Source organism: Chiloscyllium punctatum, chromosome 4 (genome assembly GCF_047496795.1).
Source record: "Chiloscyllium punctatum isolate Juve2018m chromosome 4, sChiPun1.3, whole genome shotgun sequence".
Classification (NCBI taxonomy): domain Eukaryota; kingdom Metazoa; phylum Chordata; class Chondrichthyes; order Orectolobiformes; family Hemiscylliidae; genus Chiloscyllium; species Chiloscyllium punctatum.
Genome location: NC_092742.1, coordinates 38,005,707 through 38,032,090, shown reverse-complemented (window position 1 = coordinate 38,032,090; position 26,384 = coordinate 38,005,707). Strand labels below are relative to the sequence as shown.

The 26,384-nt window shown below is 38.6% G+C and overlaps 2 protein-coding genes across 2 annotated transcripts in view; one reads left to right on the top strand and one right to left on the bottom strand.

The window, feature by feature from the left end:
• The window catches only part of LOC140476201 (TOG array regulator of axonemal microtubules protein 1), a 167,937-nt gene extending 165,313 nt beyond the window's left edge, over positions 1-2,624 (bottom strand). The window contains exon 1 of the mRNA XM_072568427.1: positions 246-2,624. Within this exon, the coding sequence (XP_072424528.1) occupies positions 246-2,267 (2,022 nt within the window). The 5' untranslated portion in view covers positions 2,268-2,624. The remainder of the gene's footprint in view (positions 1-245) is intronic.
• Positions 2,625-2,972: 348 nt separating this feature from the next.
• LOC140476200 (kelch-like protein 28) lies at positions 2,973-25,173 on the top strand. Its single transcript, XM_072568426.1, has 5 exons — positions 2,973-3,111; positions 10,984-11,882; positions 17,626-18,069; positions 19,964-20,172; positions 21,742-25,173. Exons 2-5 carry the CDS (start codon positions 10,984-10,986, stop codon positions 21,903-21,905), a joined length of 1,716 nt encoding a protein of 571 aa, XP_072424527.1. The 5' UTR covers positions 2,973-3,111; the 3' UTR covers positions 21,906-25,173.
• Positions 25,174-26,384: the final 1,211 nt, after the last annotated feature.

Below are 26,384 nucleotides of genomic sequence, written 5' to 3'. Positions count from 1 at the left end.
ACAGTCCATCCATGACTCTGTAGGATACAAGAACTTCAATCATACCCTCCCAAAATCATCACTTTTCAAGCATTGCAAAATTTCACACTAATGATTTGAGTCCACTTGCACTGCTTTGGAAGATCAAAGACACTTTATTAATGTCATGTCATGTTATTAATGCAATAAAATCAAAATTACATAATTCAACTTTCATATTAGCAGCTCCTTTACTGCTAACTAAATTTGCATGTTCCAAATCTTACCTGTTCTGCAGGAGCTGTGTTTGAAAACCTAGTCTGACCACATGCCCTGGTAACTGAGCTTGCATGCTCCCATGGTAATTTGTTCTTCCCTCGTCCAGCACTTAATACTCTTCTGAATGAGGTATATTCATCAGTATTGGGGCTTGGTGATCCATAGCACAAAGGATGAGTTTCATGTTCACCATGGTAACTGTGTGCACTCTGGGTTCTTCCACTAGCCAGTAGCCACTCAGTATCTGCTCCTAATGGCATCTGCATCCCTCTACCATGAGCAGAAGAAGGCATAGGTATTGCATATTCCACAAGTCCTTGTGGAGTTAATTTTGGCAAGGTCCTTCTTGCTAGTCTGGCTTGCACAGCAGCCATCACACCATCTCCGTCTTCCTGTAACTCCACTGTATCCACTGCCTTAACCAAAAATGTTTTGTTAGAACCGAGAGATGAAGCTAACATAGCAAAAGCCTCTAAGGCTGCATGGCGGATCTTTCTCTTAGAGTCAGTCAATGCTGGTGCGACAATATGACAAAGACTGGGCAAATTAAAGTCTTCACTTGGATAAGTCAAAAGTGAAGCAATTATAATATTTAATATTTCTTCCCTTACTCTAGAATTTTTGTGTTTTATATTGTCAAGCAGCATATCAAGCACTTTTTGAGGACCAACTTGCTTCATTAAACCCATAAAGACTTTCATATACTCCTGTTTAGTGACAACTTTATTGTCACCTAATACTTTTATTGTTGCAGATGTAATAGGCTTGAGATAATTTACCACACCATGATTTAGTTTAACTACTAGCAAGTTGATGATTTCCAATGTACCGTGAACAACTTTAAAATTTGAGTCATCGAGCAAAGTGCATAAAAAGCCAATAAAACCTAAAACGGATGTAGTAGGCACTGTCATAAAATTAAAATCATCAACAACATTCTTCAGTTCTTCAACAGCATGCGTTCTACTTTTATAATCTTCTCGGTCTAGAAGCCGGACATACAACTCCTGTGGAATTATTCGAAATTCCAGATTATGATCCTTGGAAATTGGCTCAGAAAATTGGGAGACATCTTCAAAACTGCCAATTGTCCTGCTACGAAATCCCGAATTTGTCTTAAATGTTTTATTTTGTTCCACCTGAGGAACGTTACTCCCATTTAACTTGGCCTGAGGCTCAAACCTTATTTCCATAAGTTTGTTATACTCTCTTCTAAGAGACGGTGGCAAACGTTTTAAATACGAGTTAAATTCTTCTTCTCCGATATGATGTTTTATATGCCCCATGGTTGCGAATGCTGAGAACGGGTCATCCGTGCTATCGCCATGTAACTTTTTAGCTAAACAAAGGGTCACGTCGAATAGGCTATCGTTGTTCAATTCCTTAGTGAGCAAAATGGGCAAAATTATAGTCGTCGCCTTCCTAACATCAGGATCGTGGTTTTCCAGCCCATGTTCTATCAAAGCACAAAAAACTTCCTTCGAGATGAGAGAGCATTTTAAATAGACATGCAAAGTTTGCACGAGTTCTTTGCGCACAGTTGGGTTGTCGTCCCGCAGACTCCATATAAGTTTGGGCAACACGGTAGTCCTACAGTAATCCAGATCTGAATCTGATCCTTGGATAATTTCCGATATGAGCTGAATACACGAGATTTTGACTTCCCTTCTGCCGTCCAGGAGAACTTCGTTTAAACTTGAGAAGAGAGCGTCCTTATTCCCAAACATTAACTTCCCTGCGTTTTGCCTGATGTTGGCACGGAGGGCCCTAAGTCCTTCGCTGCGCTTGTGCGAAGACTGGTTGCGGAGTTGCTGGAGAATCACATCTTCTTCCATGTTGGACGGCGCCGCAGCTGCTGGGCTGCCGTTCCCCCTGACTGACATCACGGCATCCCGAGTGTCGCTGCTCCTGCAGGAGAAGAGGCCGCCACCCCGCCGCTCGTAAAGTTCACTCCGGTCACCAGTCGAGAGGCGATGCTGATCGTGCTTAGCAAACACCGGCCGCACCAACTTGGCAACCGAACCTGCCATCAAAGCTGCCGGAAAGCGGCAGCCGGCCGAGCGCCTTCAGCGACTGTAAACGCCGCCGTCTCCAGGGCTTCATCCCTTCCTCTCTGACGTCATTCAATCGTTTACATGACATTTACCCTTTTTATTTACAATAATCACAGCGTTCACCTCGGGGCCGCCGGTACCGGCAGCGCCGCACCACCTCACTCACTGCCTTTCCCTCATAACAAGCTGTTTCCCAACCCCCGACTCCCTCCCACACCGCGCACGCACGCGCGCGCGCGCGCACACACACATACAGATGCAGAGACGCGCAATAGCGCCTGGCCCGCTCGCGTTCTCTATCTCTTTCTCACAATCCGGGGTTTGAAAAAAACTCCCAACAAAATGGCCGTAACTAGGCAAGCCAAGTCACGTGAACAAAACGAACCCGCTTCGCGACCGAACGCTGCCATGGTGAAGAGAGATCAAACCTCCAACCCGGACGCTATTGTCCTCCACTCTCTTGGTGGCGCTGCTGCTTTGAAGCACGGTGGGAATTGTAGTTTGAAATAAAGCCGTTGATAAGTCAATGCGGCGGCGAGGTGAACTACATATCCCAATGTTAGTTGGTGTTCAATGTTTGACAATAATTGTAAAGAAATAGATCATACACATGGACAGCTGTGAGGGTGTTGTAATTTTAAACATATACGGTATTTTATGCTTTTCCAGTCAGATATCGTTTGGATGCTGTTTCGAAAATATAATGATCAGAACCGGAAGTTACGCACACCCCCACCTGTTTTGTATTTGTGTTTAATAGGTTTTGGGAAATTTCTCAGCCCATCTTCCGCTTAGCTGGTTATTATCGTAATTATATCAGGTACGTTTGCTTACATATTATTTTACATCTCGCATGTAGTAATTTAAAAGTAAGTATAGACGCTACTTGTGTCGGAGATCTTCTTGTAATAGGCCTAAGACCCTCATGTTATGGATAACTCAGTTGACAGGTTTGACTATTGAAAGTTAGAATATTTGATTGTGAAATTAAGTGTGAGTACATGAGCCGTCTTTTTTTTTGTTGTTTGAGTTTATATTTAGAATTGTATGAATGAAACCACGCCACAAAGCGAATTGTGCATATTAAAAAAGTGCGAACTTTTTGTTTACCTTTTTAAAGGCCATATAACTGCCGGAAAAATGTTCAAATATAGGCCTCATTTGATAAATCGTAAAAGTCTTATTTAACCCAAGCACATATTCGTTGGATTGATTAAATTTGGATTCATGGCCTAAAGTCCAATATATTGATAATTTAGTTTGCAGCTGCTGTTAAACGAGATCTGGAGCATTAATTCAAACTTTTCACATTAGATTTTCAAATGAGCAATAATGGTGAAAAGGTAGCCATAAGAAAGTTTCAAGTAACAGAATCTGCCTAGCATTATGTTGTAATTAGAAGTCAATAATGTTTAGGGAGACAGACGGCTTTGGAAGAAAGGAACGATCATCAATGAAACTCTTCTATTTACCTGAATGGTTCAAATGCTCGTCTTGAATGCTAAATACTGCAGCTCACTTTCATTACAATGGTAAATTTGTTGTATGACAAAAACCAAGTATTGTAACACAAAAAGTGCTTCATATTTAAAATTAAAATCAAGTGCATTTTACTTTGAAAGATTCTACTAGGACATATCAAGATCTGGTGGCTGTAATATGTTTATACTTTTCAAATCTCTCTACCGCGAAAAAAGTTTGTAACTTTTGTTAAAATGGTGCCTGGTTTTATTTGTAAAGTTTTTTTTTATTTAACAATTAACACCAGTAAAATGAATGCAGTTTAAAGTCCAAGTACACAATGTTCATGCATTTTTTTTTATCATTTTGAACTTGCATTGTGTATTGAAAACTATTTTGAGTTGTACAACACTAAGTTGAGCTGCAGTTTGCACCGGGAACCATTTTTAGGTGACGTAAAAGAGTTTTCTCTTTTTAATTCATTCATATGATGAGGGTGTTGCTGGCTAGGCCAGCATTTAACTCTCCTCTGGACAATTAGGGAGAGGCATTAAGAGTCGGCCATGTTGCTGTGGGTCCGGAGTCATGGGTATGCCAGACCATGTAAGGATGGTAGTTTCATTCCCTGAAGGACATTAGTGAGCCAGATGGGTTTTCCCAACAATTGGTAATGGATTCACGGTCGTCATTAGATGCTTAATTGTATTTAAATTCTACCATCCACTGTGGCAGTATTTCAACTCTGGTCCCTAGAACATTACCTGGGCCTCTGGATTAATTACGTGTTTGCCTTCATGTTTGACTTTAAAATGTACACAAAAGCAAGGAAGCTGGGAGTGTGATTTGGCTGTGGGACTGTTTCTGGCAATTCAAGAGGTTGTGCCTCATACTTCTTTTATGGAATTCCTTTAGCCAACTCTTTTTTTTCTATTGTAATAGATGAAGAACAATATCAAATATTTTTGAGAGCAATTGTCAAGTTGTCCAAGTCATACACCTTGGTTACCCACTACTGTTGTCCTCTCAGATATCTATATTGAAGTGAATTAAAACTTTTTTTTTAAATGAAGAAGAAATTTAAGTATGCAAGGAAGTGGAACTAATTTGCAGTTCACACGAGAAAAATGTGAAAACTGCCTCTGAGTAGGCTCAATTCAGCAAAGCAAAGAATAACTGTGTGCCTTTTCTTATTATATGCCTGTCTTTGCCTTCACATAGCTAGATTTAATGTGATGCATTTTGGATTTATGTTTCGGAAAGTTGAGCTGAATGGGGATCTGACCACTTCCCGTATACTTCGTATCTGCCGTTTTTGTAATTTTACTGTTGATCTGTCGCATTGCAGTACATTGTGTAGCTGATTCTTTGACAAAGAAACTGACCTGACATCGGTGGTGGGCAAGTTGTTGGAGGGAATTCTGAGGGACACGATTTACATGTACTTAGAAAGCTAAGGACTAATTTAGGGATAACCAAAATGGCTTTGTGCGTGAGAAATCATGTCTCATGGACTCGATTGGGTTTTTTGAGGAAGTAAAGAGGATTGATGAGGGCAGAGCAATGGATGTGATCTGTATGAACGGTAAGGCATTCGACAATGTTCCTCATGGTGGACCAGTTTGCAGTTTAGATCACGTGGAATACAGGGAGAACTAGCTATTTGGATACAGAACTAGCTCAAAGGTGGTGGTGGAGTGTTGCTTTTCAGCCTGGAGGTGTGCCACCAGGATTGGTGTTGGGTCTGCTGCTTTTCATTTTAATATGAATGATTTGGATGTGAACGTAGGAGGTCTGGTTAGTAAGTTTGCAGGTGATGCCAATTAGAGGTATAGTGAACAGCGAAGAAGATTATCTCGAGTATGATGGGATCTTGATCAGATGGGCCAATGGTAGGTAGAATATAATTTAGATAAATGTGAGGTGCTGCATTTTGGAAAGGCATATTAGGTCAGGACTTATGCATGTAATGGTAAGATCCTGAGGAGTGTTGCTACACAAAGAGACCTTGGAGTGCAGGTTCATAGTTCCTGCTACTCCACTTTCAAGCTAAATAGGACAATGAAGAAGGCATTTGGTATGCTTGCCTTCATTGGTCAGTGCAGTGAGTATAGAAGTTGGGACGTCATGTTGCGGCTGTGCTAAACTTTGGTTAGGCCACTTTTGGAATACTGTATGCAAGTCTGGTCTCCCTGTTATAAGGAAAGATGTTGTGAAACTTGAAAGTGTTCAGAAAATATTTACAAGGATGTTGTCAGTGTTGGAGGGTTTGAACTATGGAGAGAGGCTGAATAGACGGGGTCTATTTTCCCTGGAGCATCAGAGGCTGAGGGGTGACTTTATAGAGACTTATAAAATCATAAGAGGCATGGAAAGGGTGGGGGGAGTCCAGTACTAGAAAGCATTGGTTTAAGGAGAAAGGGGAAATATTTAAAAGGGACCATAAGGACAACGCTTTCACGCAGAGAGTGGTATGTATATGGAATGAGGTGGTAGAGGTTGGTGCAATGACAACAGTTTAAAAGGCATCCGAATGGGTATATGAATAGGAAGTGTTGAAAGGGATATGGGCCAAATGCTAGCAAATCGGACTAGATTTACTTAGGATATCTGGTTGGCATGGTAGAGTTGGACCGAAGAGTCTGTTTCTGATGCTGTGTATCTGTATGACTCTGCTCAGTTTATCATGTTGACGCAGATATCACCATTACATGTGGGGACACCACCCATTATGTACACATTGTCCATCTCATATGCTGCAGGCAAGAATGCCCTGAGACATGGTACATTGGCGAGACCAAGCAGTGTCTACGGCAACAGATGAATGGACACCGCACAACAATCGCCAGCCAGGAGTGTTCTTTCCCAGGACATTCAGCCTCAGACCTTCGGGTGACCATCCTCCAGGCGGACATTGGGACAGGCAACAACACAAAGTGCCTGAGCATAGGCTGATAGCCAAGTTCAGTACTCCTGGGGATGCCCTCAACTGGGACCTTGGGTTCATGTGTCACACCACAGGTCACTCCAGTCCATGCTCTCTCTCACATGAGCACATAAGCGCACCCATGCGCACACACAGACTCTCCTCCAGACCCGCACACTTCACAGACCCTCTCTCATACGCTCACATATACACACCCCCACACTCATCCACACACGTACCCTCTCACAGACATATCCCCTTCACACTCATGCATATCTGTATATACATACACGCTCTCTGATACTCACCACTCCCGTCCCCCCAGCCCCCCCGCCCACGCGTGTGCACACCCAAGTTTATGGGGTGTGTACTTGCAGAAATTTGTACATACAGAATTACATTTTAGTTGCTTAAAACCTGCATAAATCCATGTAAGATACTGTTAAATCCCTTTTTTTTTAGAAATAGAATCATTCTGAACGTTGGAACACTTTAACCTTACATCTTTAATGCATTATCTGAGCTGATATGGCACCTATTGTTAAAGTTCATTTGAGAAAGGTTCTAGGATTTACATATGAAAAAACTGAAACCAACATGGTCATCTTAAAAGAGGAGAGCCTTAACAAACTATCCAGGTCTTTTCCAATATATAATTTCAGTTGCATCACATTGTAAACTTTGCTATAAATTCTGTGTCTTACGATCTTCTACTCCACAGCCACCTGATGAAGCAGCAGCACTCCAAAAGCTAGTGCTTCCAAATAAACCCCTTTAACTATAATCTGGTGTGGTGATTTTGAACTTCCTCAATGGGCTATACTGTTAGCATTTCTTATTTCCAACTCCATTATTGTGCAATTCAGACTGCTGGAATTCTATTAGAATTAATCATTTTAGTTTAACAAAACAACTTTGATACTCTCAGCAAGTCTTGCTTTACTCAATTCCACACAACTGTATATGTATCAAATGTGGCAGCACCTAGAGAGACATTTCAATCTTCCATACTAGCTATTCTTGTGCCCTTTGAATGAGATTGCAATCAAGTTTTACTGGTAAATTCACAATAGACAGAGTTGAAACTACAATGGCAGGAACTTGCAATGACCATAAGTCCTTTATTCCATTTATCATTGTTGGTTTCGCAGTCCAGTAGTGAAATTGGCCTTGCAGCTGCATCAAGCCTGGAGAAGTTCAGCACCATCCCAAACAAAGTACTATGTTTGCTCAGCATCTTCTGTCAACAAGCATAAATCTCTACCATCAGTGGTGTGTACTAGTTGCAGATGCATTGCAGAAAGTCACAAAGGCTTCTTCAGCAGTATCTCTCAATCCAGAGCATTCATCTTCCAGAAGAACATGCAGCTAATGTGTGGGAATGCTTCCAAGTGTTCCCATATCTCCACGTTTCCTTCTGAGAACAGGCTGTTCTAATTTGAAAACATTTTGTTGTTTCTTATTTGTCACTGAATTGTCCTACCTAATAGGCACGCATTTATCCCGTTGATTGCAATAAGTTAAGAAGGCACTCCACTTCCTGTTCCTCTGAGGAACATTGAGGTAAGTAAGAAATTCTGCAGCACCTAATATTCCAAAAGAATAAGTATCACTTTGAGAAATGGTTTGTCCGAGCCTTTCTCTAAAATATGTATTTTAAATTTTTTAAGTTCATGAACATAACCACTCCCATTATGTGTCAATATCGTGAAATTTAACATTGAATATTTCTCAAGGCTTGGGAAAGGTTTTCAGAGATTGTGGTTCGTTTGTTTGAGAGTAGAGTTTACAAAGCTGTTTTAGTGCTTTCTTTCAGATTGTTTTTAATTTTCTGATCAGCCTTGTTCAAGTATGTATATTCATGTCTCTGGAGCAGGTGGGACTTGAACCCTGGCCCACAGGTAAGGGCATACCACTATATTGCAAGGTCCCCTTCAGATCACTTCTTTTCTAGCTTCATAATTTTGGATACAATTAATATAAAGTAGAAGGAAATATTTGAAGGTGAATGTGCTACTTGAGTTAATCTTCCACATGTTACTTGCTTTCCTTGAAAGTGATTTTAATTTATGGTTAATTAGCCAATCTGTAATTTTTTTCATAATTTTAAAGTAAGAGAAAAGGAGTTGAACTGACTGGTGCAAGAAATTTATCGGTAGCCATTCACTGGATAGTTAGCCAGTTATTTAATGAATACCACCAGCCAAAATTCTCCAACTATGCAAACATTGTTTATATCTATTGTCATTCACTCATGTGATATGGCTGCCACTGGTGGGGCCAGAATTTAATGCCAATCAATAACTGCCTTGGGAAAAATGGCAGTAAGTTGCTATCTTGAACTGCTACAGACTGTGTGGCGGAAGTGCGATTAGTTAGTTTTGGTGATTTACCCAGCAAGAGTGAAGATAGTGATTCATTTGTAAGTCAGGATGGTGTGTGACTTGGAAGTGAACTTCTTTCATGGGATTTGGACATTGCTGGTGGGGTGGGCATTTATTGCCCACCCAAATTACTCTTTGACCTAGTGGCATGCAAGGCGATTTCAAAGGGCATTTAAGAATCAACCACACTTCTGTGGATCTGGAGTCAGAAGTAGGTCAGACAAGGTAAGATTGGCAGATTTCCTGAGACTATTTGCAACTTTCGATGAAAGTAGTAGTGACCATGATACTGAGATGAGCCTTCAGTTCCAGATTTATGGCTGAATGCAAATTCCACCACCTGATGTATAGTTTGAATCCTGTCCCCAGATATTTAGCTTAGGCCTCTGGATTACTACTAGTCTAGTGACATTACTACTAGTCTAGTGACATTACTACTATCGCCATCATCTCCAATGCTGTCTTTGATCTTCTAGCTGGTAGATGTTACTCTTTCGGAAGTTGCCAATGAAGGAAGTTTGAGTTTTTGCAGTGCATGTGAGCCTGCTATGCCATTCAGTAAAAGCATGGTCAATCTAATCACTCTATATTCCTGCCTACCCTGTTAACATTTCACCCCTTGTTTATCAAGAATTTATTTGCCATTACTTTAAAAATATTCAAACTCTGCTTCAATTGTCTTTTGATGAAGAAACTTCGAAATCCACTCAATGCTGTTATGAGAACAACTCTGTCTTAAATGGGCAATAGCATTAGTTTTAAACAATGACCCCAAATTCTACTTTGCTACATTTCAAGTTAACTTGTACAATTGTGTTATGACATGTTGTTTGATGCAGCTGGGACTTGAACCTGGACCTTCTGGCTCAAAGGTGGGATAACTACCACTGCACCATAAGAGCCCTCGCAGTTCTACTTATCCCGCAGTAGGAAACATTCATTTCACATACATCCTGTCAAGAGTCTTCAGGATCTTGCATGTGTCAATGAAGTCTCATCTTCTTCTAAACTCCAGCACGTATAACCTTAGCCTCTCCAAAAATGTCAACCTACCTATTCGGCTATTAGTTCAGTAAACCTTCTCTAAACTGCTTCCAACACTTTTATATCCTTCCTTCGCTATAAACATTACTCTGTATATGGTCTGCCCTGTGCTCTGCAGAACTGAAGCATAACCTTTTGTAATTTTGTATACAATTCACCTCAAAAGAAATGGCATTCTTTAACCTTTCCTAATGCTTGAGTGCTAAACTTTGGTACGTCAAGCACAATGTAACCCAGATGTGACAGGCTGCAACCACGAGAGCAGAGTCAAGATGGAATGTATTCAAGATGTTGAACCACTTGCCAATCAAGTGGGCATCTTTCATATTTAATAGTTACTGAATTGTATAATGTTGCTTGTGATTAATGCATTATTGAGGGCACTGCCCCAAATGCCCATTTTAAAGTAGGATAAAGAACAGTTGTACAAATATTATTCATGTATTTGTACTTGCTGTACTGTCATTTGAATGAACTTTTTGTAAAATATTCTAAATTGCTTTGTGACTAGATTAATTTAGGATATCTGGTCAGCATGGATGAGTTGGACTGAAGGGTCTGTTTCTGTGTTGTATGATTCTGTGACTTGTCCACCAGTAAGGAACTGTTTATCAGACAGTAAGCCCTTGGTAACTGCACCTGTAATTAATATTTTGTGGTTCTAAATCACAGGAAACTATTTAATAACTGCTGTTGTGCCTTTTGCATTACAGTTGGTTTAGAAGTTTTTTTTTTCTTTTGAGAAGCTTTGCTAGAGTTTTTCAACCTTTTTTTAATTGAAGAAATGAGATGTATTTTCTTGAATTTTTTTCTGGTAAACCTTTTTTTTAGTCAGTGGATATTTTATGCTGACAATTTATCTTTTTATTCTCTCCTTCAGATGGACCCGTCTCCTCAATCCTACATGCTTGCTAATCTGACTCATCCACATTCTGAGCAGTTACTGCAAGGATTGAATCTTCTTCGGCAGCATCGTGAACTCTGTGACATCGTCCTCCGGGTTGGTGATGTCAAAATCCACGCCCATAAAGTGGTGCTGGCAAGCATCAGCCCATACTTCAAAGCCATGTTTACTGGGAACCTTTCAGAAAATGAGAACTCTGAGGTTGAGTTCCAGTGTATTGATGAAACTGCTTTGCAGGCTATTGTAGAATATGCATATACAGGAACCATATTCATTTCACAAGATACAGTGGAATCTTTACTACCAGCTGCAAATTTACTTCAAATTAAGCTAGTACTGAAGGAATGTTGTACATTCCTTGAAAGTCAGCTTGATCCTGGTAATTGCATTGGCATTTCCCGATTTGCTGAAACCTATGGTTGCCATGACTTGTATCTTGCTGCCAACAAATACATTTGTCAGAATTTTGAGGAGGTATGTCACACAGAGGAGTTTTTTGAATTGAATCACACTGAGTTAGATGAAATTATTTCAAATGACTGTCTGAATGTTGTGACTGAGGAGTCTGTTTTTTATGCTTTGGAAGCATGGATTAAATATGATGTACAAGAAAGACAAAAATATTTGGCTCAGCTGTTACACTGTGTGCGATTGCCATTGCTAAGTGTGAAGTTTCTAACAAGATTATATGAAGCAAACCAGTTAATTCGTGATGAACATACCTGCAAACACCTTCTAAATGAAGCACTTAAGTATCATTTTATGCCAGAGCACCGATTTTCTCATCAGACTGAGTTATCAACACGACCACGTTGTGCTCCCAAAGTACTGTGTGCTGTTGGTGGAAAAACTGGACTGTTTGCTACGTTAGACAGGTAAGATGATGAGGTTGAATTCTGTTTTATATTAATAGTGAAAGTAGAAAACATGCCTCATAAACAAATAAAATATTGTTTTGGTGGATGTGGATTTGGTGGATATAACTTAATTGATTTGTAATTGAGTATTGAATGTAAATAGAAGCATTCCACATTATATAGTGTTTCCATCTACTAAGTCATTGAAAGTGGTAGGTTTTATTTTCTTACCACATGATTATATGCTTATAAAGCAGTTCGCCACCACCTTTTCAAGGGCAACTCGGGACACGCAATAAATGGTGGCCACTCAATGGCATCCATGTACCATAAGTGAATTTTTTTTAAAAACTGCTGTATAAGAATGGTTAAATGAAGTAAGCTGTCAAATGCATTTGCCATTCCTTCATTTTATTAAAAGTGATTTGGCTCTAATGACTCTTGTGCTATATTTTGTTGATCTACAATAGACTTATTTAAACTCTTGCTGTGTTAAGCATAAATGTGATAAGTGCAATATTTTAAAAAAAAGACTGACCAGATAGCCCAGTTTGTTTTATTGGCTTGGGTAGGTTGATAATGTCATTTACATTTTTTCTAAAATATTAAGAAATACAAATGTTTAGAATGGAGGGATTGTTAGACATTTTTATATCAAATTAGGGCAGTTTAGAAAGTATTCATGACCTTAGTGAGTGTTGAGATGATTTGTAGCTCAGGTTGAGGTTCTGGATGTAGGTTTGCTCACTGAGCTGAAAGGTTCATTTCCAGATGTTTCTTCACCCTACTAGGTAACATCTTCAGTGGACCTCAGGTGAAGCAATGCTGAAAATTCCTGCTTTCTATTTATATGTTTGGGTTTCTTTTGGGATGGTGATGTCATTTCCAGTGGTGATATCACTTCTTGTTCTTTTTCTCAGGGGGTGATAGATGGGGTCTAACTCGATGTGTTTGCTGATAGAGTTCCAGTTGGAATGCCACGCTTCTAGGAGTTCTTGTCTTTGTCTATGTTTGGCTTGTCGTAGGATGTATGTGTTGTCCCAAAGTGGTGTCCTTCCTCATACGTATATAAGGATACTAGTGAGAGACGGTCATGTCCTTTTGGTGTTCATGTGTCCTGGTGGCTAGTTTGCTGCCTGTTTGCCCAACCTCCTGTTTGTTACGGTCCTTGCACGGTATTTTGTAAATGACGTTACTTTTGCTTGTTGTCTGTATAGTGTCTTTCAAGTTCACTAGCTGCTGTTTGTGTGTTGGTGGGTTTGTGGGCTACCGTGATGCAAAGGGGTCCGAGTAGTCGCGCAGTCATTTCAGAGATGCCTTTGTAGGGGAGAGTGGCTAGGGTTTTTGGACGTGTTTTGGAATCGCACGAGAATTCCTAGAAGCATGGCATTCCAACTGGAACTCCATCAACAAACACATCGAGTTAGATTCCATCTACCACCCCTTGAGAAAAAGAACAGGAAGTGACTTCGCCACAGGAAATGACATCACCAACCCAAACAAAGCTGGAATTATCAGTAGTGCTTCCCCTGAGGCTCATTGAAGATGTTCTGGATTAGTGGTGCTGGAAGAGCACAACAGTTCAGGCAGCATCCAAGTTGCTTCGAAATCGATGTTTCGGGCAAAAGCCCTTCATCAGGACGATGTTACCTAGTAGGGTGACAAAACATCTGGAAATTAACCTTCCAGCTCAACGAACAAACCTATATCCAGTATCCATGACCATTCTTCTGTAAATAATCTTGATATTTGCAGTTGTACAGGGCCCTGGTGAGACCGCACCTGGAATATTGTGCGCAGTTTTGGTCTCACAATTTGAGGAAAGGTTATTGAGGGAGTGCAGCATAGGTTCACTAGATCAATTCCCAGAATGGCGGGACTGTCTTACGCTGAAAGATTGGAGCGACTGGGCTTGTATACCCTTGAGTTTAGAAGGCTGAGAGGGGGTCTGATTGAGACCTATGAGATTATTAAAGGACTGGACACTCTGGAGGCAGGAAGCATGTTTCTGCTGATGGGTGAGTCCCAAACCAGAGGACACAGTTTAAAAATGAGGGGTAGGCCACTTGGAACAGAGTTGAGGAGAAACCTCTTCACCCAGAGAGTGGTGGGTGTATGGAATGCTCTGCCCCAGAAGGCAGTGGAGGCCAAGTCTCTGGATACTTTCAAGAAAGAGATGGATAGAGCTCTTCAGGATAGTGGAATCAAGGGTAATGGGGATAAGGCAGGAACAGGATACTGATTGAGGATGATAGCCATGATCATCATGAATGGTGGTGCTGGCTCGACGGGCAGAATTGCTTACTCCTGCACCTATTGTCTAGATCTTTTAAAGATTCTCTTTTTTTTTTTTGCTTCAGAGTGATGTTTGACTCAGACTCTGTGTGGCATTTTACAACGTTTGCATCAATACTATCAAATGGAAAGCTGTCTTCTATTGATGCTGCACTTGCACCCATTGCCACACTTAAGATACTTAGACACGCAGCTGACCAGAAAATTTATAAGGTGCTTCTATTTAAACGTATCTGGTCACTGAAACAGGATTGTCTTTCATTTTGAATAAAAACAACTTCTGTTTTCTATTTAGAAAGACATAATGCTATGAATGGAAGGTGTAATCGTTGGAAGTTAGTTAATTCTCTTTAAGGCTGAGAAATAGCAAGTTAGTGAACCATTTGTGATGTGTAGATAAAATGTGCTGTTGCCAGCAGCAGGTATTGAAATTAATATTGGAGCATTCATCTTTCTCAAATCTTGCATAAACTTAGCACTGTTTATATGTAAAGCTGATACCTGAAATGTTGTAATCTACCATCTGCTGACTCACTTGTTTTAAATACAATTGTCAATACCTATTTTGTCAAGCAGACATTACATTTGTTACAATTTCTTAAATACTTGATTTATTAGCTCAATAAAGACAGGATTATTTAATATCCTATCTTAACAAATTAATCTTTAGTCCGTTTTATTTGCAAGAGGACACATCAGAAAGTTCAAAGTGTGTGTGGGATGTAACTTTAAACATCAGCAACTGCCGATCATTTAACTTATTTTAGGATTATTTTCAAAATCTAGTATAATGACTTCTGAGAGAATTATAAATTTAATGAATCTGGAAAAGCAACAACATATCAATCTAGGCTTAATTATTTATTGGAAAATTCAAGACCCAATCTTCAACAACTTGTGTACTTAGCAGGAGTGCTACAAAGGAAAGTCCATCACTAAAACATTAGAAGATTTCAGAAAGATGTTCAAAAGCTTGATCAAAACAGTAGGTTTTAATAGGTACCTTTTTTTTTAAAGGCTAGATTCTTGAAGGAAAATGTAGGACCAGAAAGAACAGCCATTGCAAATGATTTTGTCGCTACCACGCAACTGGAGAGGCATTATAGGAAAGTGTTGTGTTAACTGTGCTATCACCTGCAGACAGATAAAGGACAATGAGAGCTTTACCTTTTGTTATAGTCACATAAGGTTTTTGTTGTGATTGTTAATTCAGAATCTTTCACCTTTTCTATGATTACAAATGTAGTGCAATTTCTTTGATCTTCTGATCTATTTAAAGCAAAATATTGCAGATGCTGAAGATCTGAAATGAAAAGAAAATATTATAGAAACTCAGTACGTATGATAGTATCTGTGAGGTGGAAACGATTAACATTGAATCCAGATCTAAGCAAGGGCCATTGAACTCTAAGTATTAACTCTGTTTCTCCCTCTACAGATGCTACCATGCCTGCTGAGTTTCTCCATCACTTTTTGTTTTGCTGCTTTTGTCTATGCTGTGTTCTGGGCCTCAGCATCAAGATGCGGTTGAGGTAAAGGATAGCTAGTTATAGTGAAGACCATAGTATTAATATGGCGTACAGCACCCTGGAGGGACATCCATTTATCCTGGGATCTCGTCGCAAAAGTTTGAGGCAAAATTCTCTGACTACTGCTCTGCAATGGATTTCTAAGTTAATTTTACATTTGAAGATATTCTGTGTAGGTTCACCCATCATTCCGGAGTTGTCTAATTGCCTAACTTCACCATAGCCTCAGCTCATTAACTGCAGAACTATACACCCATGCAATTGTGTTCTCCGGACAACTGTTCTGATTGTCTGTCTGTTTTGACTAAAAGTAATCAGATTTGACACATCTCTCACTCTATCCCGGTCACGCAGTCTTACTCTCTTTCTCTCCATCCTGATGCTGCAAGTCAAATCTACTGATTTTTGTTCCAGCACTCTTTTGTGCTGAAGACACACAAATACAGTGTTTGCTTTTCCATGAATTGTCTCTATGATAGTAACACTTCCACCCTTCAGAAACTTAAGCTTATTTTAAATATTTCATATTGTAAAATTCTGCTGCTTGTATCATAACTCCAGCAAGCTCTGATCATCCTATGTTCAGGGCTCCATTCTTGGTAATGTCTCAATTTTGTAATCCTCCTCTTTCCATTTCTCCAAGGCTTTTCCCCTTCCTATCTTATGTTACCACATGATCCACACAATTCTTGGATCTCTGCTCCTTAACAATTTTGCTTGTTGTGAGTCTCCACTTCAGTCACTTCACCATTCTGCTGCAATGTCTTAAGCTGACTAGGCCCCAAGTTCTGGTATTACCCCCACCCTCAAACACTTAATTCTTGTCCTTTTTAAAATCTACCAATGTCATTTCAGCAACTTTGTTAACAAATGCTCTTGCATAGTCCAATGGAATACAGTCTTGCTGTCGCTCACTCCCTTTTTCACCATGTCTCCCTGAATTCTCTAAAGGGGTCTGTGGGATGTATCCTTTGTCAAATAAAAACTGATAACAACTGCTGGTTCTGGAAATCAGAAACAAAACTGACTGCTGGTTCTGGAAATCAGAAACAAAACTGGCATTCCTGGAAAAGCTTAGCAGGTCTGGCAGCATCAGTAGAGAGAAATCAGTTAACATTTCAGGTCCACTGACTTTTCTTTAGAACTGATGGTAGCTGGAAAACAGTTGGTTTTTATGCAGAAGATGGAGGGGGTAAGGAGTAAATGATAGGTGGCGATAGAGCTCGAAGAGAAAACAGTTGGACAAAGGAGTGAATAATGGGCATGCTAGGAGAATAAATAATTGCTAATGGGGAGTATTAGAGGTTAACAATGGGTTGTGTGTAATAGCAAACCTTTGATAACTAGGAATGCTGGGGGGAGTTTGGGGTATGGACATGGGTGCCTCAAGCCCTAAAATTGAACTTTACAGCCTTCTGGACTGTAAGTTCAATATAAAGCCTCTGCAACATAATAGTCAGTGTACCAGCCGACAATAACACCACCAGCAAACTTAATTACAAAGTCAACATTGAATCTGAGAGCAAGAAGTATATTCGGTTCAAGGGGAGATAGGTTGGCAGAGAAATTTGAGGTGACACGTATCACATCGACAGTTCTCAATGAAGCTCGAGTGCAAGTAAAAGGCCAGAGGAGGGGTTCTGTTGGAGGTGGGTAAAGGGGTCTGTGGGATGTATTCTTGCCCAAAGAAATGGGTACGAAGGCAAAGGCAACAGCAATGAATGAAGAGTTCAATGTGCTTTTGTGTCCAAAATTCATTTAGGGTGGGGGGAGCTAAATACACTTTTTTTTTATTCATGTCCTAATATTCACTTTGACACTGAATTTTATTTTGTATTTTCATTCTTCTGTGTGTTTTTAAGATACTTTTATGTAAATGACACTTATAAACAGACTAACATTTAATGTGTCATTTTCTTTTTCCATTTCTGTTGCAGTGTAGAGATGTACTTTCCTCAGACAGACTCTTGGACAGGTCTAGCACCACTTAGTAGTCCACGTTATGAATGTGGAGTTGCTGTTGTCGATCAGAAGCTCTACGTGGTTGGAGGAATTGCAACCCACATTCAGCAAGGCATTAATTATCGGAAACACGAGAATTTGGTAGAAGGTTGGAATCCGGAGACAAACAAGTGGACAACTGCAGAAAGAATGAATGAATGTCGAAGCACTCTTGGAGTGGCTGTATTAGCTGGTGAACTGTATGCATTAGGTGGTTATGATGGGGAAAACTACTTGCAATCTGTGGAGAAATACATTCCTAAAATCAAAAAGTGGCAGCCAGTTGCACCTATGGGGAAAAGTCGAAGCTGTTTTGCAGCTGCAGTTTTAGATGGAATGATATATGCCATAGGTGGATATGGCCCTGCTCACATGAACAGGTAAATCTGTATAATGTTTATCTCATAAGATTCAATCTTTTAAACTTCCATAAAGTTGTATGTTATCTTACTTTAGATATCAAAATGATTTGTATTTGAGTATTGCTTAGAAACAGACAATTTTGTCCATGCTTTGTCATGCATTAATCAAGATAATCTGTAAGAACATCAATTTTAGAGGAAAACCAACGTTTGTACTGTACGAGATGAGATTGCTCATTGATTGGCAGTGGAATCTGGTTGCAGTGTTGACACTGAGCATGTATCCATTAATGCTGATTTGACCGGCTTTGTTTAAATGCTAAATATTAAATCAGGCACGTGTATTCTTTGTCTGTCAGAATTGGGCACGGTTTTAAAATAGGTAGCTACCAGTATGTGCAAGTGTGCCCACTTTTTTTTTAGTCAGAGTTTACTAATAACTGATTAGGAGGGGGAGGCTGGTTGTGGGGGCGAGGTGAAGAAGAAATTTTTAAAATTAACATATGACATCTTAAGTCAAATAAGTTGTTAACACTTATGGCCTCACTCATAAAAGCATTAGAGAACCTCTGACCTATGAAACTATCCCTAAAGGAGTCCGTACCTTCAGAAAGGCAAGAATAAGTGGGGAAAAAAATGGTAGGGTGTTACGACATGGGGTAAACCCCCTCTGTTAGTTTTAAACCAGCAACTGGTGCAGTAGTCTGTGAAAATTCAAGAGGCCAAGAACTAGTTAAAGTAAAAAGTAACAACTTTTTTATTTAGATTTAGATTACTTAGATTACTAATCTAATCTAGATTAGATTACAGGCCCTCCGGCCCAACTAGTCCACACCGACCCCGTTGAAGCGCAACCCACCCAGACCCATTCCCCTACATTTTACCCCTTCACCACCTAACACTACGGGCAATTTAGCATGGCCAATTCAGCTAACCTGCACATTTTTGGACTGGTAAGAGGAAACTGGAGCAAACCCACGCAGACAGTGGGAGAATGTGCAAACTCAACACAGTTAGTCGCCTGAGGCGGAAATTGAACCCAGGTCTCTGGCGCTGTGAGGCAGCAGTGCTAACCACTGTGCCACCATGCTGCCCATTTCTTAAAGTATAACAGAGAATAATTTCAGTAACAAAATTTACAACTCCTTCCTCTAATCTATCTTTTTACTTTCCCTTCTATAATACTAGCCCAATAAAACCTCAGATTTAAGATTTACCAAAAGTCAAATTTCAAAACCAAACAGCTGTTGAATCTTCCCTTTGTAGGTTTGCTCTCCAGGTTGGTGTCAATGTTTTTTCTCTGTGCAAACTCCTTTTCTAGACCGGTATCTCTGAGTTTTGACTAGCAGCCTACAACTGTTAGTCTTTTGGCAGTTCTCCCCCAGGTGTTCAATTTTTTTTTTTGTGGAAGTATACCCCCAAACCATCGGATTGTCATTGGCTTTTAATATTATCAATATACTAAATTCAAACCTGATTGGAGTTTGATTTTCTTTGGGGGGCGGAGGGGTATAATTTAAACTGATTGGCCTAATTCAAATTTTTTTTTTGTCTCTAGGCAACAAGCTACCCTAGCTGTCTGATCACATGTTACATTGTATCTTATTCAAAACACTTGGTGCTGTCAGATAGTTCTGCAACTAGCTTTAAACTCTCCTTTTAAATGTACGGTACACCTACATCTTCATAATGAGGGGAGCCAAAGTTTGCAGTGAGTGTACTGTTTCAATTTCCATCCTATTTTCTTTTGAGGTTTTTGAATATTGATGTTGGTTACTAGTTGTTGGTAGTAGTCTTGTAGAGAGCCACATATGCATTTATTTATCTAACCCTTCGTCTTGCACTAGAAATGATTAGGATTGTCTTATTATAACTTCTCTGTTTTTACTTTTACTTTTATTTGTAAAAATAGTGTGGAGCGGTATGATCCAAGCAAAGATTCCTGGGAGATGGTTGCTCCAATGGCTGATAAAAGAATTAACTTTGGTGTTGGTTCAATGCTTGGATTCATCTTTGTTGTTGGTGGACACAATGGTGTGTCACACTTGCAAAGTGTTGAGAGGTATGAACCCCATCAAAATCAATGGACATTATGCAGGCCAATGAGTGATCCCAGAACAGGTAAATGTGTATCTAAATAGTCACAGATAGTCTTGTGATTTAGCAATTTACGAAAAAAATTGATGATGCATTTTTTCTTCAATTTTGTTAAAGACGTGGCTTAAATTGTCTCTCTCAAATGTAACAATCATGGAATGATTACTACATAGGAGACCTTGTGTCGATATTAGCTCTTGCCATGAGCTGTTATGATTTTCCCCTCTTTAATTGTGACCCTGCAAACTTATTTCTGCTCAGCTGCTTACCTTATTCCCTTCTGAAAGCCATGATTGAAGTGACCTTCACTGTGCTCTTAGACAGTGCACTCCAAATCAGATGCACTGTCTTCGTCCTCTTGCTTATCACCTTTTAAACTGAGTGTTGCCCTATCCATTAAAGGGTCAGAAGTCTCACGACACCAGGTTATAATCCAATAGGCTTATTTGATATTACAAGCTTTCAGAATGCTACTCCTTTGTCAGGTGAAGTGGTATCCATGAGAGACCACTGTTTTTCTCTCCCTATTTACTCTGGACCCCTCGTGATTTTAAAAATCTCATTATCCAGACTCCTCTTAAGTTTCTCTGTTCTTGTTTACCTACACAACTGAATGACTACATCTCTGGAATCATTCTTTTAAACCTTTTTTGTACACCATCGCCGATGCCTACACAGTACCAAAACGTATGCTGCCTAGAATTGAGCACAATACATGATTTGAAGCCAAAGCCGGGTTTTTATAAGGTTTATTCACAATTTTCTTGCTTTTATGATCTTCCCCCTATTTTTATAACCCAACATCTCCTTTATTTTTCTAACCATTTCCTCAACGTGGCCTGCTACCATTTGATCATTTGAGCAAGCACGTATACTGTACATCCATGTCTTCCTGCACCGCCTTTAGAACTGTATCTTTTTAAAATAATCTTTGCATTCTTCCTAGCAATTGTTTTCATTTCATGCATCTCTGCATTAAATTTCTTATCTCGCTTATTTGCTTGTTCTATCAGCCTACATCATCTTAAAATCTATCACTATTCTCTTTGCAGTTCAGAATACTTTTTGTGTAATCTGCAACTTTCGAAAGTTGCATCATGCATAACAAGCTAGTTGTTACAAGATTCAAAACTTTGATTTATTAAACAACTCTTGACCACTATTATTTCCTGTTGCATAATGTTGTATCAATGCTCCTACTTTCTCTGTTACTGTAAGAACATCAATATGTGATGTAGTACATTTATTGAATACCTTTAGAAAGTCCTCATCAGCCATTTCCATTACTTTCTCAAAAACCTCAGAGGTCAACATTTTTCTGTAACATTCCTGTAATTTTCCTGGAACAAAATTATCTTTAATGCAAATTTGTTTCAATGACTGAAATTTGCCCAGATTATTGTTTCTAAAAGCTGATTCACCACTGCGGTTGGTCTGCTTTGGTCTGTAGTTGCTGCATTCCTCTTTAGCCTCTATTAAAGTTTCTTATCATTGTATTTCACAACTGCAAGTCATTTACATGCACAATATTGTTTATTTTTTCATGTTCTATGGAGTTTTCATAGAAGGTTCTTTTTCCCCTTCCTATGACAGGAGTTGGTGCAGCCATTGTAGACAACTACCTCTATGTGGTGGGAGGTCACTCAGGATCATCATATCTGAACATGGTGCAGAGGTACGACCCAGCCTTGGATACCTGGTCAGATTTTGCTGGCATGTTGTCATGTCGATGCAACTTTGGGCTGACTGCATTTTGATAGTTGATTTGATTATCAAGGACATACTGTGGTAATTAACCCTGCATGACAAGAAGACCAATTGTACTGAGACTGCAGCCCCTCAGTTATTGAATTTTACAAACCTTGGCTGCTACTGTTGGTTTTTACTGTGCAGAGTTTTCATGTTTTCGATTGAATTGGTTATATTTGTACATACACTTGTGGGGAAGAAACACTGATGCCTGAAACAGCCAGGGCTAACCAAAGCTCTAGCTTTTTCACCTTTATAAAGCATTCCCCTCCATGTTAACTAGCAGTTACCTCCATACTTCCTCGTTTTTAATCAGAAAGGATCACACATTCAAAACCAATAATCAATCCATTGTATGTATGCAACTTGAATCCATGTCAGTTTTTGTGCAATATATGTTGATTGCATTTATTGTGTTCTATTTGACATCAGTGCTTCACAGTATGAAAGTTTGTACTTAAGGGCTGCATACCTGAAACTCAATTTTTGACTACAGTACAACTACCCACTGTGTGCTTGCTTGTATTGTATAATGTGATTTATGTAATTAGTAGGATCTGAATGATCAGCTGATAGTGATATGTAACCTGCTATAAACATCTGTGAATGATTGATTGTTTTGACAATTTTCCAACTGAACCATAATGAGATCACCTGTTAATGTTTGACATGTTGTTTGAAGAAACAAAAGGGAAATGTATATTTAAAAGGGCTGTTAATTGGGTTATATGAAGTTGCAATTGGTACTTTCATATCTTGATAATGAGTTTATGAAGTTCTGAACATGGTTACAAGCCTGTATTCACAGAACATAACATAGGAACAGTTTCTGATTTAGGTAGTTAATGGGCTTTTGAGTACAGACTTCAATGATTTATTTTATTTGGCCATTTTTATTTGGCTCTAATGGCATGTTTTGGATTTGTTGATGTGATCCTTTGTAATATTCTACAACTGCTGTTGAGGGAGAATAACTAGATTTAGTAACTGGTGCTATCCTAGGATTCAGGACCCCACAGATGTTACATATATTTATTTTGTAATATGTCAGTTCACAAATTATTTTGAATATTTTTATCCAATGATTTTATGAGTAAGTGTCTGAACAATCAAATCTAAACTGAAGTAATAATTTATAGATATTTTTAATCAACCTGTTCATACATGGTATGATACATCTCTGGAGCAGGTGTGATTTGAACCCAGGGGTTCTGGCCCAGAGGCAGAAACACTATTACTGTGCCACAAGAGCCCGAGAAATAGTTATGTAATGAGTTTACAATATTTTTAAAACCCTCACTTTTTGCTGAATAAACTCCAATTAAAGCGATTAACATTGTAAAGATGAGTTTAATAGTTCAGCTGTTCATTGTTGTCATCTGCTTTTCATATTTGATTTCTCTACTGCCAATATGTGTGGATGTGTTTGTTAACAAACTTTGGTTGCTAATATTTATGTTGATTGCTAAGTTACCTTTTTTTATACATCTTCAATGTCACTTTCCATTCTCACTCAGCTGCAGTATCTTGTAGGAAAAACCTTTTGTTCAGAATGTACTTCAAAGCTGATGTACAGGTAATTATTGAAGTATGTAATGCAAGAAAAGTTGTGTGTTAACTGAGTTTTGAAAAGTTCTAGCAGAAGGATCGCACTTGTAGAATTCTAACTGGTTCTCCTAATAGAATTTAAACAACCAAACTGATTTCGTAAGGGAAATCAATATAATGATTTTTATTATAGATCTTGTGAATACAAACTGCACTATTTTAAAATATCACAATTATCTCCATAAAATACTGCAGTTTTTTCTGTACTCATTGTGCAAAGAAATCACAATTTTTGGCAGAAGTTTAATTATGGCTACAGTTCGTGTTTTCACAAGATCAGCAGTGTTGTACACCAGGGAAGTCATATATTTTAAATTTTAGATTGGAGAAACCACCTTTTTTTTGAGACTGCATGACTGTGTATACACACACTAGTCTTTCAGGTCTTATTGAATCATCATGCTCGTTAATTTCTAACTTAACCTTCTGGAAGTTTCGAGAACTTGAGAATATGAAGGCTTCAAATGTTTGTTAGTATATTGAATAAAAAGGTGCAATAACATTTTTTATATGCCTTTTTTTTATTAGGTATAATTTATACTTGTGTAAATGAAAGGATGGGTTGATTTATGGAACTGCCATTGCGCCCTGTAAATATCGTAAAGTGTGTATAGTAAAATTTACACTTGCACTGTTCCTTGTGTAGATATCATCCTCACATCCTTCCAAACACACAATAGAACAAGATGATGTGCTTTTTGAGTCCACAAATTAGTGTAGTTATAGTAAATAAACTTGCAAAGTCCACCAAAACAAACAGACTAATAGTCTGAGACTTATCAACCTGCACATCCTGCTGGTTTAGTAGCACAAGTGTTACTTTTGATGACCGTGGCTGATGTCATAGCAATAATTACTGTCAGTCCTTACAATTTCAAACATAACTAACCAGAAGTTTTTAAAATACACAACAAAAAAATCTTCGTTAATATACACTAGAATCAAAGTGTAAATGCAGTTGTAATTTGTGGCTCCTTGTTCTACAGTACAAAATAGTTGGGAGTGTTTGTTTACTTTTTTGTTACATATTACATACTTTCAAAATGACTTCTGAAATTCAAATGGCTGACATGTCCAATTATGTCGCACTTCTATTTTGCTAGATAGTTTAAAAGATCTAACTTGTAACATTATCATTTACCTTCTGGCATAGCTTTCTGACTGATCGATTTATTGAGTTGCAGAATTAGCTCCACAGACAACCTGTTCATATGGGCAAAGCAACTTCTTTTGCTGGACTCTTGATTCTCCACTGTCTAAACATGGCTATTTTTTTTCCACAAAAAATAGGGAATTTTGTAGACAAGGAAATCTCAGTAGCAGATAAGTTAATTGCAAGTGGGGAAGAAAAGTGAGCATTTACTGAAATGACATTTGTGCACTAACACAAACTTTTTTTTTCAGTTTTGAAAAATGTTTTGTAATCAGTTCAGACGTGATACTTTACGTACATTGTCATAACCTGAAAATTAATCTAGAATTTTAACTTGTCAATCATTTGTCATCAAGATTGTCCTGTCTCCTGCTTTCTGTCCTTTTTAATGCCAAGAAATTTCCTTTTGACCAGTGCTGTATGAGACATTTTGGATCGTACGACTTCCCTAATACATCAGTAGACTGGTATTTAATGATGTTTCTGAATTGCTGTGTTTCTTCCACTTTTGGAAAAAAGCCTCTACTTTTTCACAGCAAAAAAAAAAATAGATGCATTGCTAACGATTCCATGTCTTGGATGAGTATTGTTTCTGTACTCCATTGGTGGGAGGATTGTACCTAGGCAAGCTATAAAACAATTTTCATGCTTTGATTGCTCAGTGGAGAAATGGATATGTATTTGCAATTTTTCTGTTTTTAAGGTTACTGGAACAGAGGATGAGAACTTGGATAGTTTAGCTCTTACAGTTCATCAGTTTATTACCATATCCAAATTCAATCCATTCACTTAATTATCAAGTTTATGAAAATAATGACACACCTAATCTTCTTCTCACAACTCTTTGTGAAGTTAACTGGGTGGAGTCATTTGCAATGATTGCAACTTTTAAAAATTGAAAACTTTGAATTTTAATGAATGACCTAAAATAAACACCTCAATTTATAATATAACATTGCATACAGGATAATAAGGAAAGTTCACAAATACAAATGAATTGTAAAGGGAACACAGGCTTGGCTATTGTCACTTTAGCTTGCCTTAAAACTGAATACTGACAGAACTGGATTTTTTTCATAAATGCCTTACACGCAGTGCTATCCTCTGAAACCAGATTAGTGTTTTTTCTTAAAATGCTGAATCTTTGTAAATGAACAGCAAGAGTAAAAAACTTAATATTTATATTCTGACTCATGAGGGAATGATTGTAAATGGTTAAATGTTAGAATATGTTTGTGTGCATAGTTATGTGCTCTGTGCCTGCAAATGGCAGGACATTTTCGTTTACAGTTTGACAAATGTCTTGCCTGTTTATTTTATTTGAACAAAAGTGCTAAAGGACTGTTCACATTATCGTTTCAGTTCAGTTTTCTTAAAGGTTTCATGTGCTTTCGTGTGGTACAGCTATGTCACTTATTACAGCATTTCATTGTGGATGTGCTAAATAAACATCTGTAACAAGAATTCTAAGTGTGTTCTCATGTTTCTTCCTTTTCACTTTAATCAACTTCTTGGAATAGTACTATTAATAATTGATACTAATTTCTAAATAATTCAGTTTGTGACTTCACTAAAATTAAAAAGACTTGCATTCAGATATGGATGGCACATTTGTAGCTGAGGTAAAGCTCATTAGCTTTGAGTAGATTATTATGTGCATTTCACTATTTCAAACTTGTTAGAATATTTTAGGAGACTGCCCATGATAGGGATTTCAGAACAAGTT

Coding starts and splice junctions, on each gene's coding strand:
- LOC140476200 (XM_072568426.1), top strand. CDS start 10,984: ATGGACCCGTCTCCTCAATCCTACATGCTTGCTAATCTGACTCATCCA. Junction 18,070..19,963: donor GGCCCTGCTCACATGAACAG/GTAAATCTGTAT, acceptor TTGTAAAAATAG/TGTGGAGCGGTATGATCCAA. Junction 20,173..21,741: donor AATGAGTGATCCCAGAACAG/GTAAATGTGTAT, acceptor TTCCTATGACAG/GAGTTGGTGCAGCCATTGTA.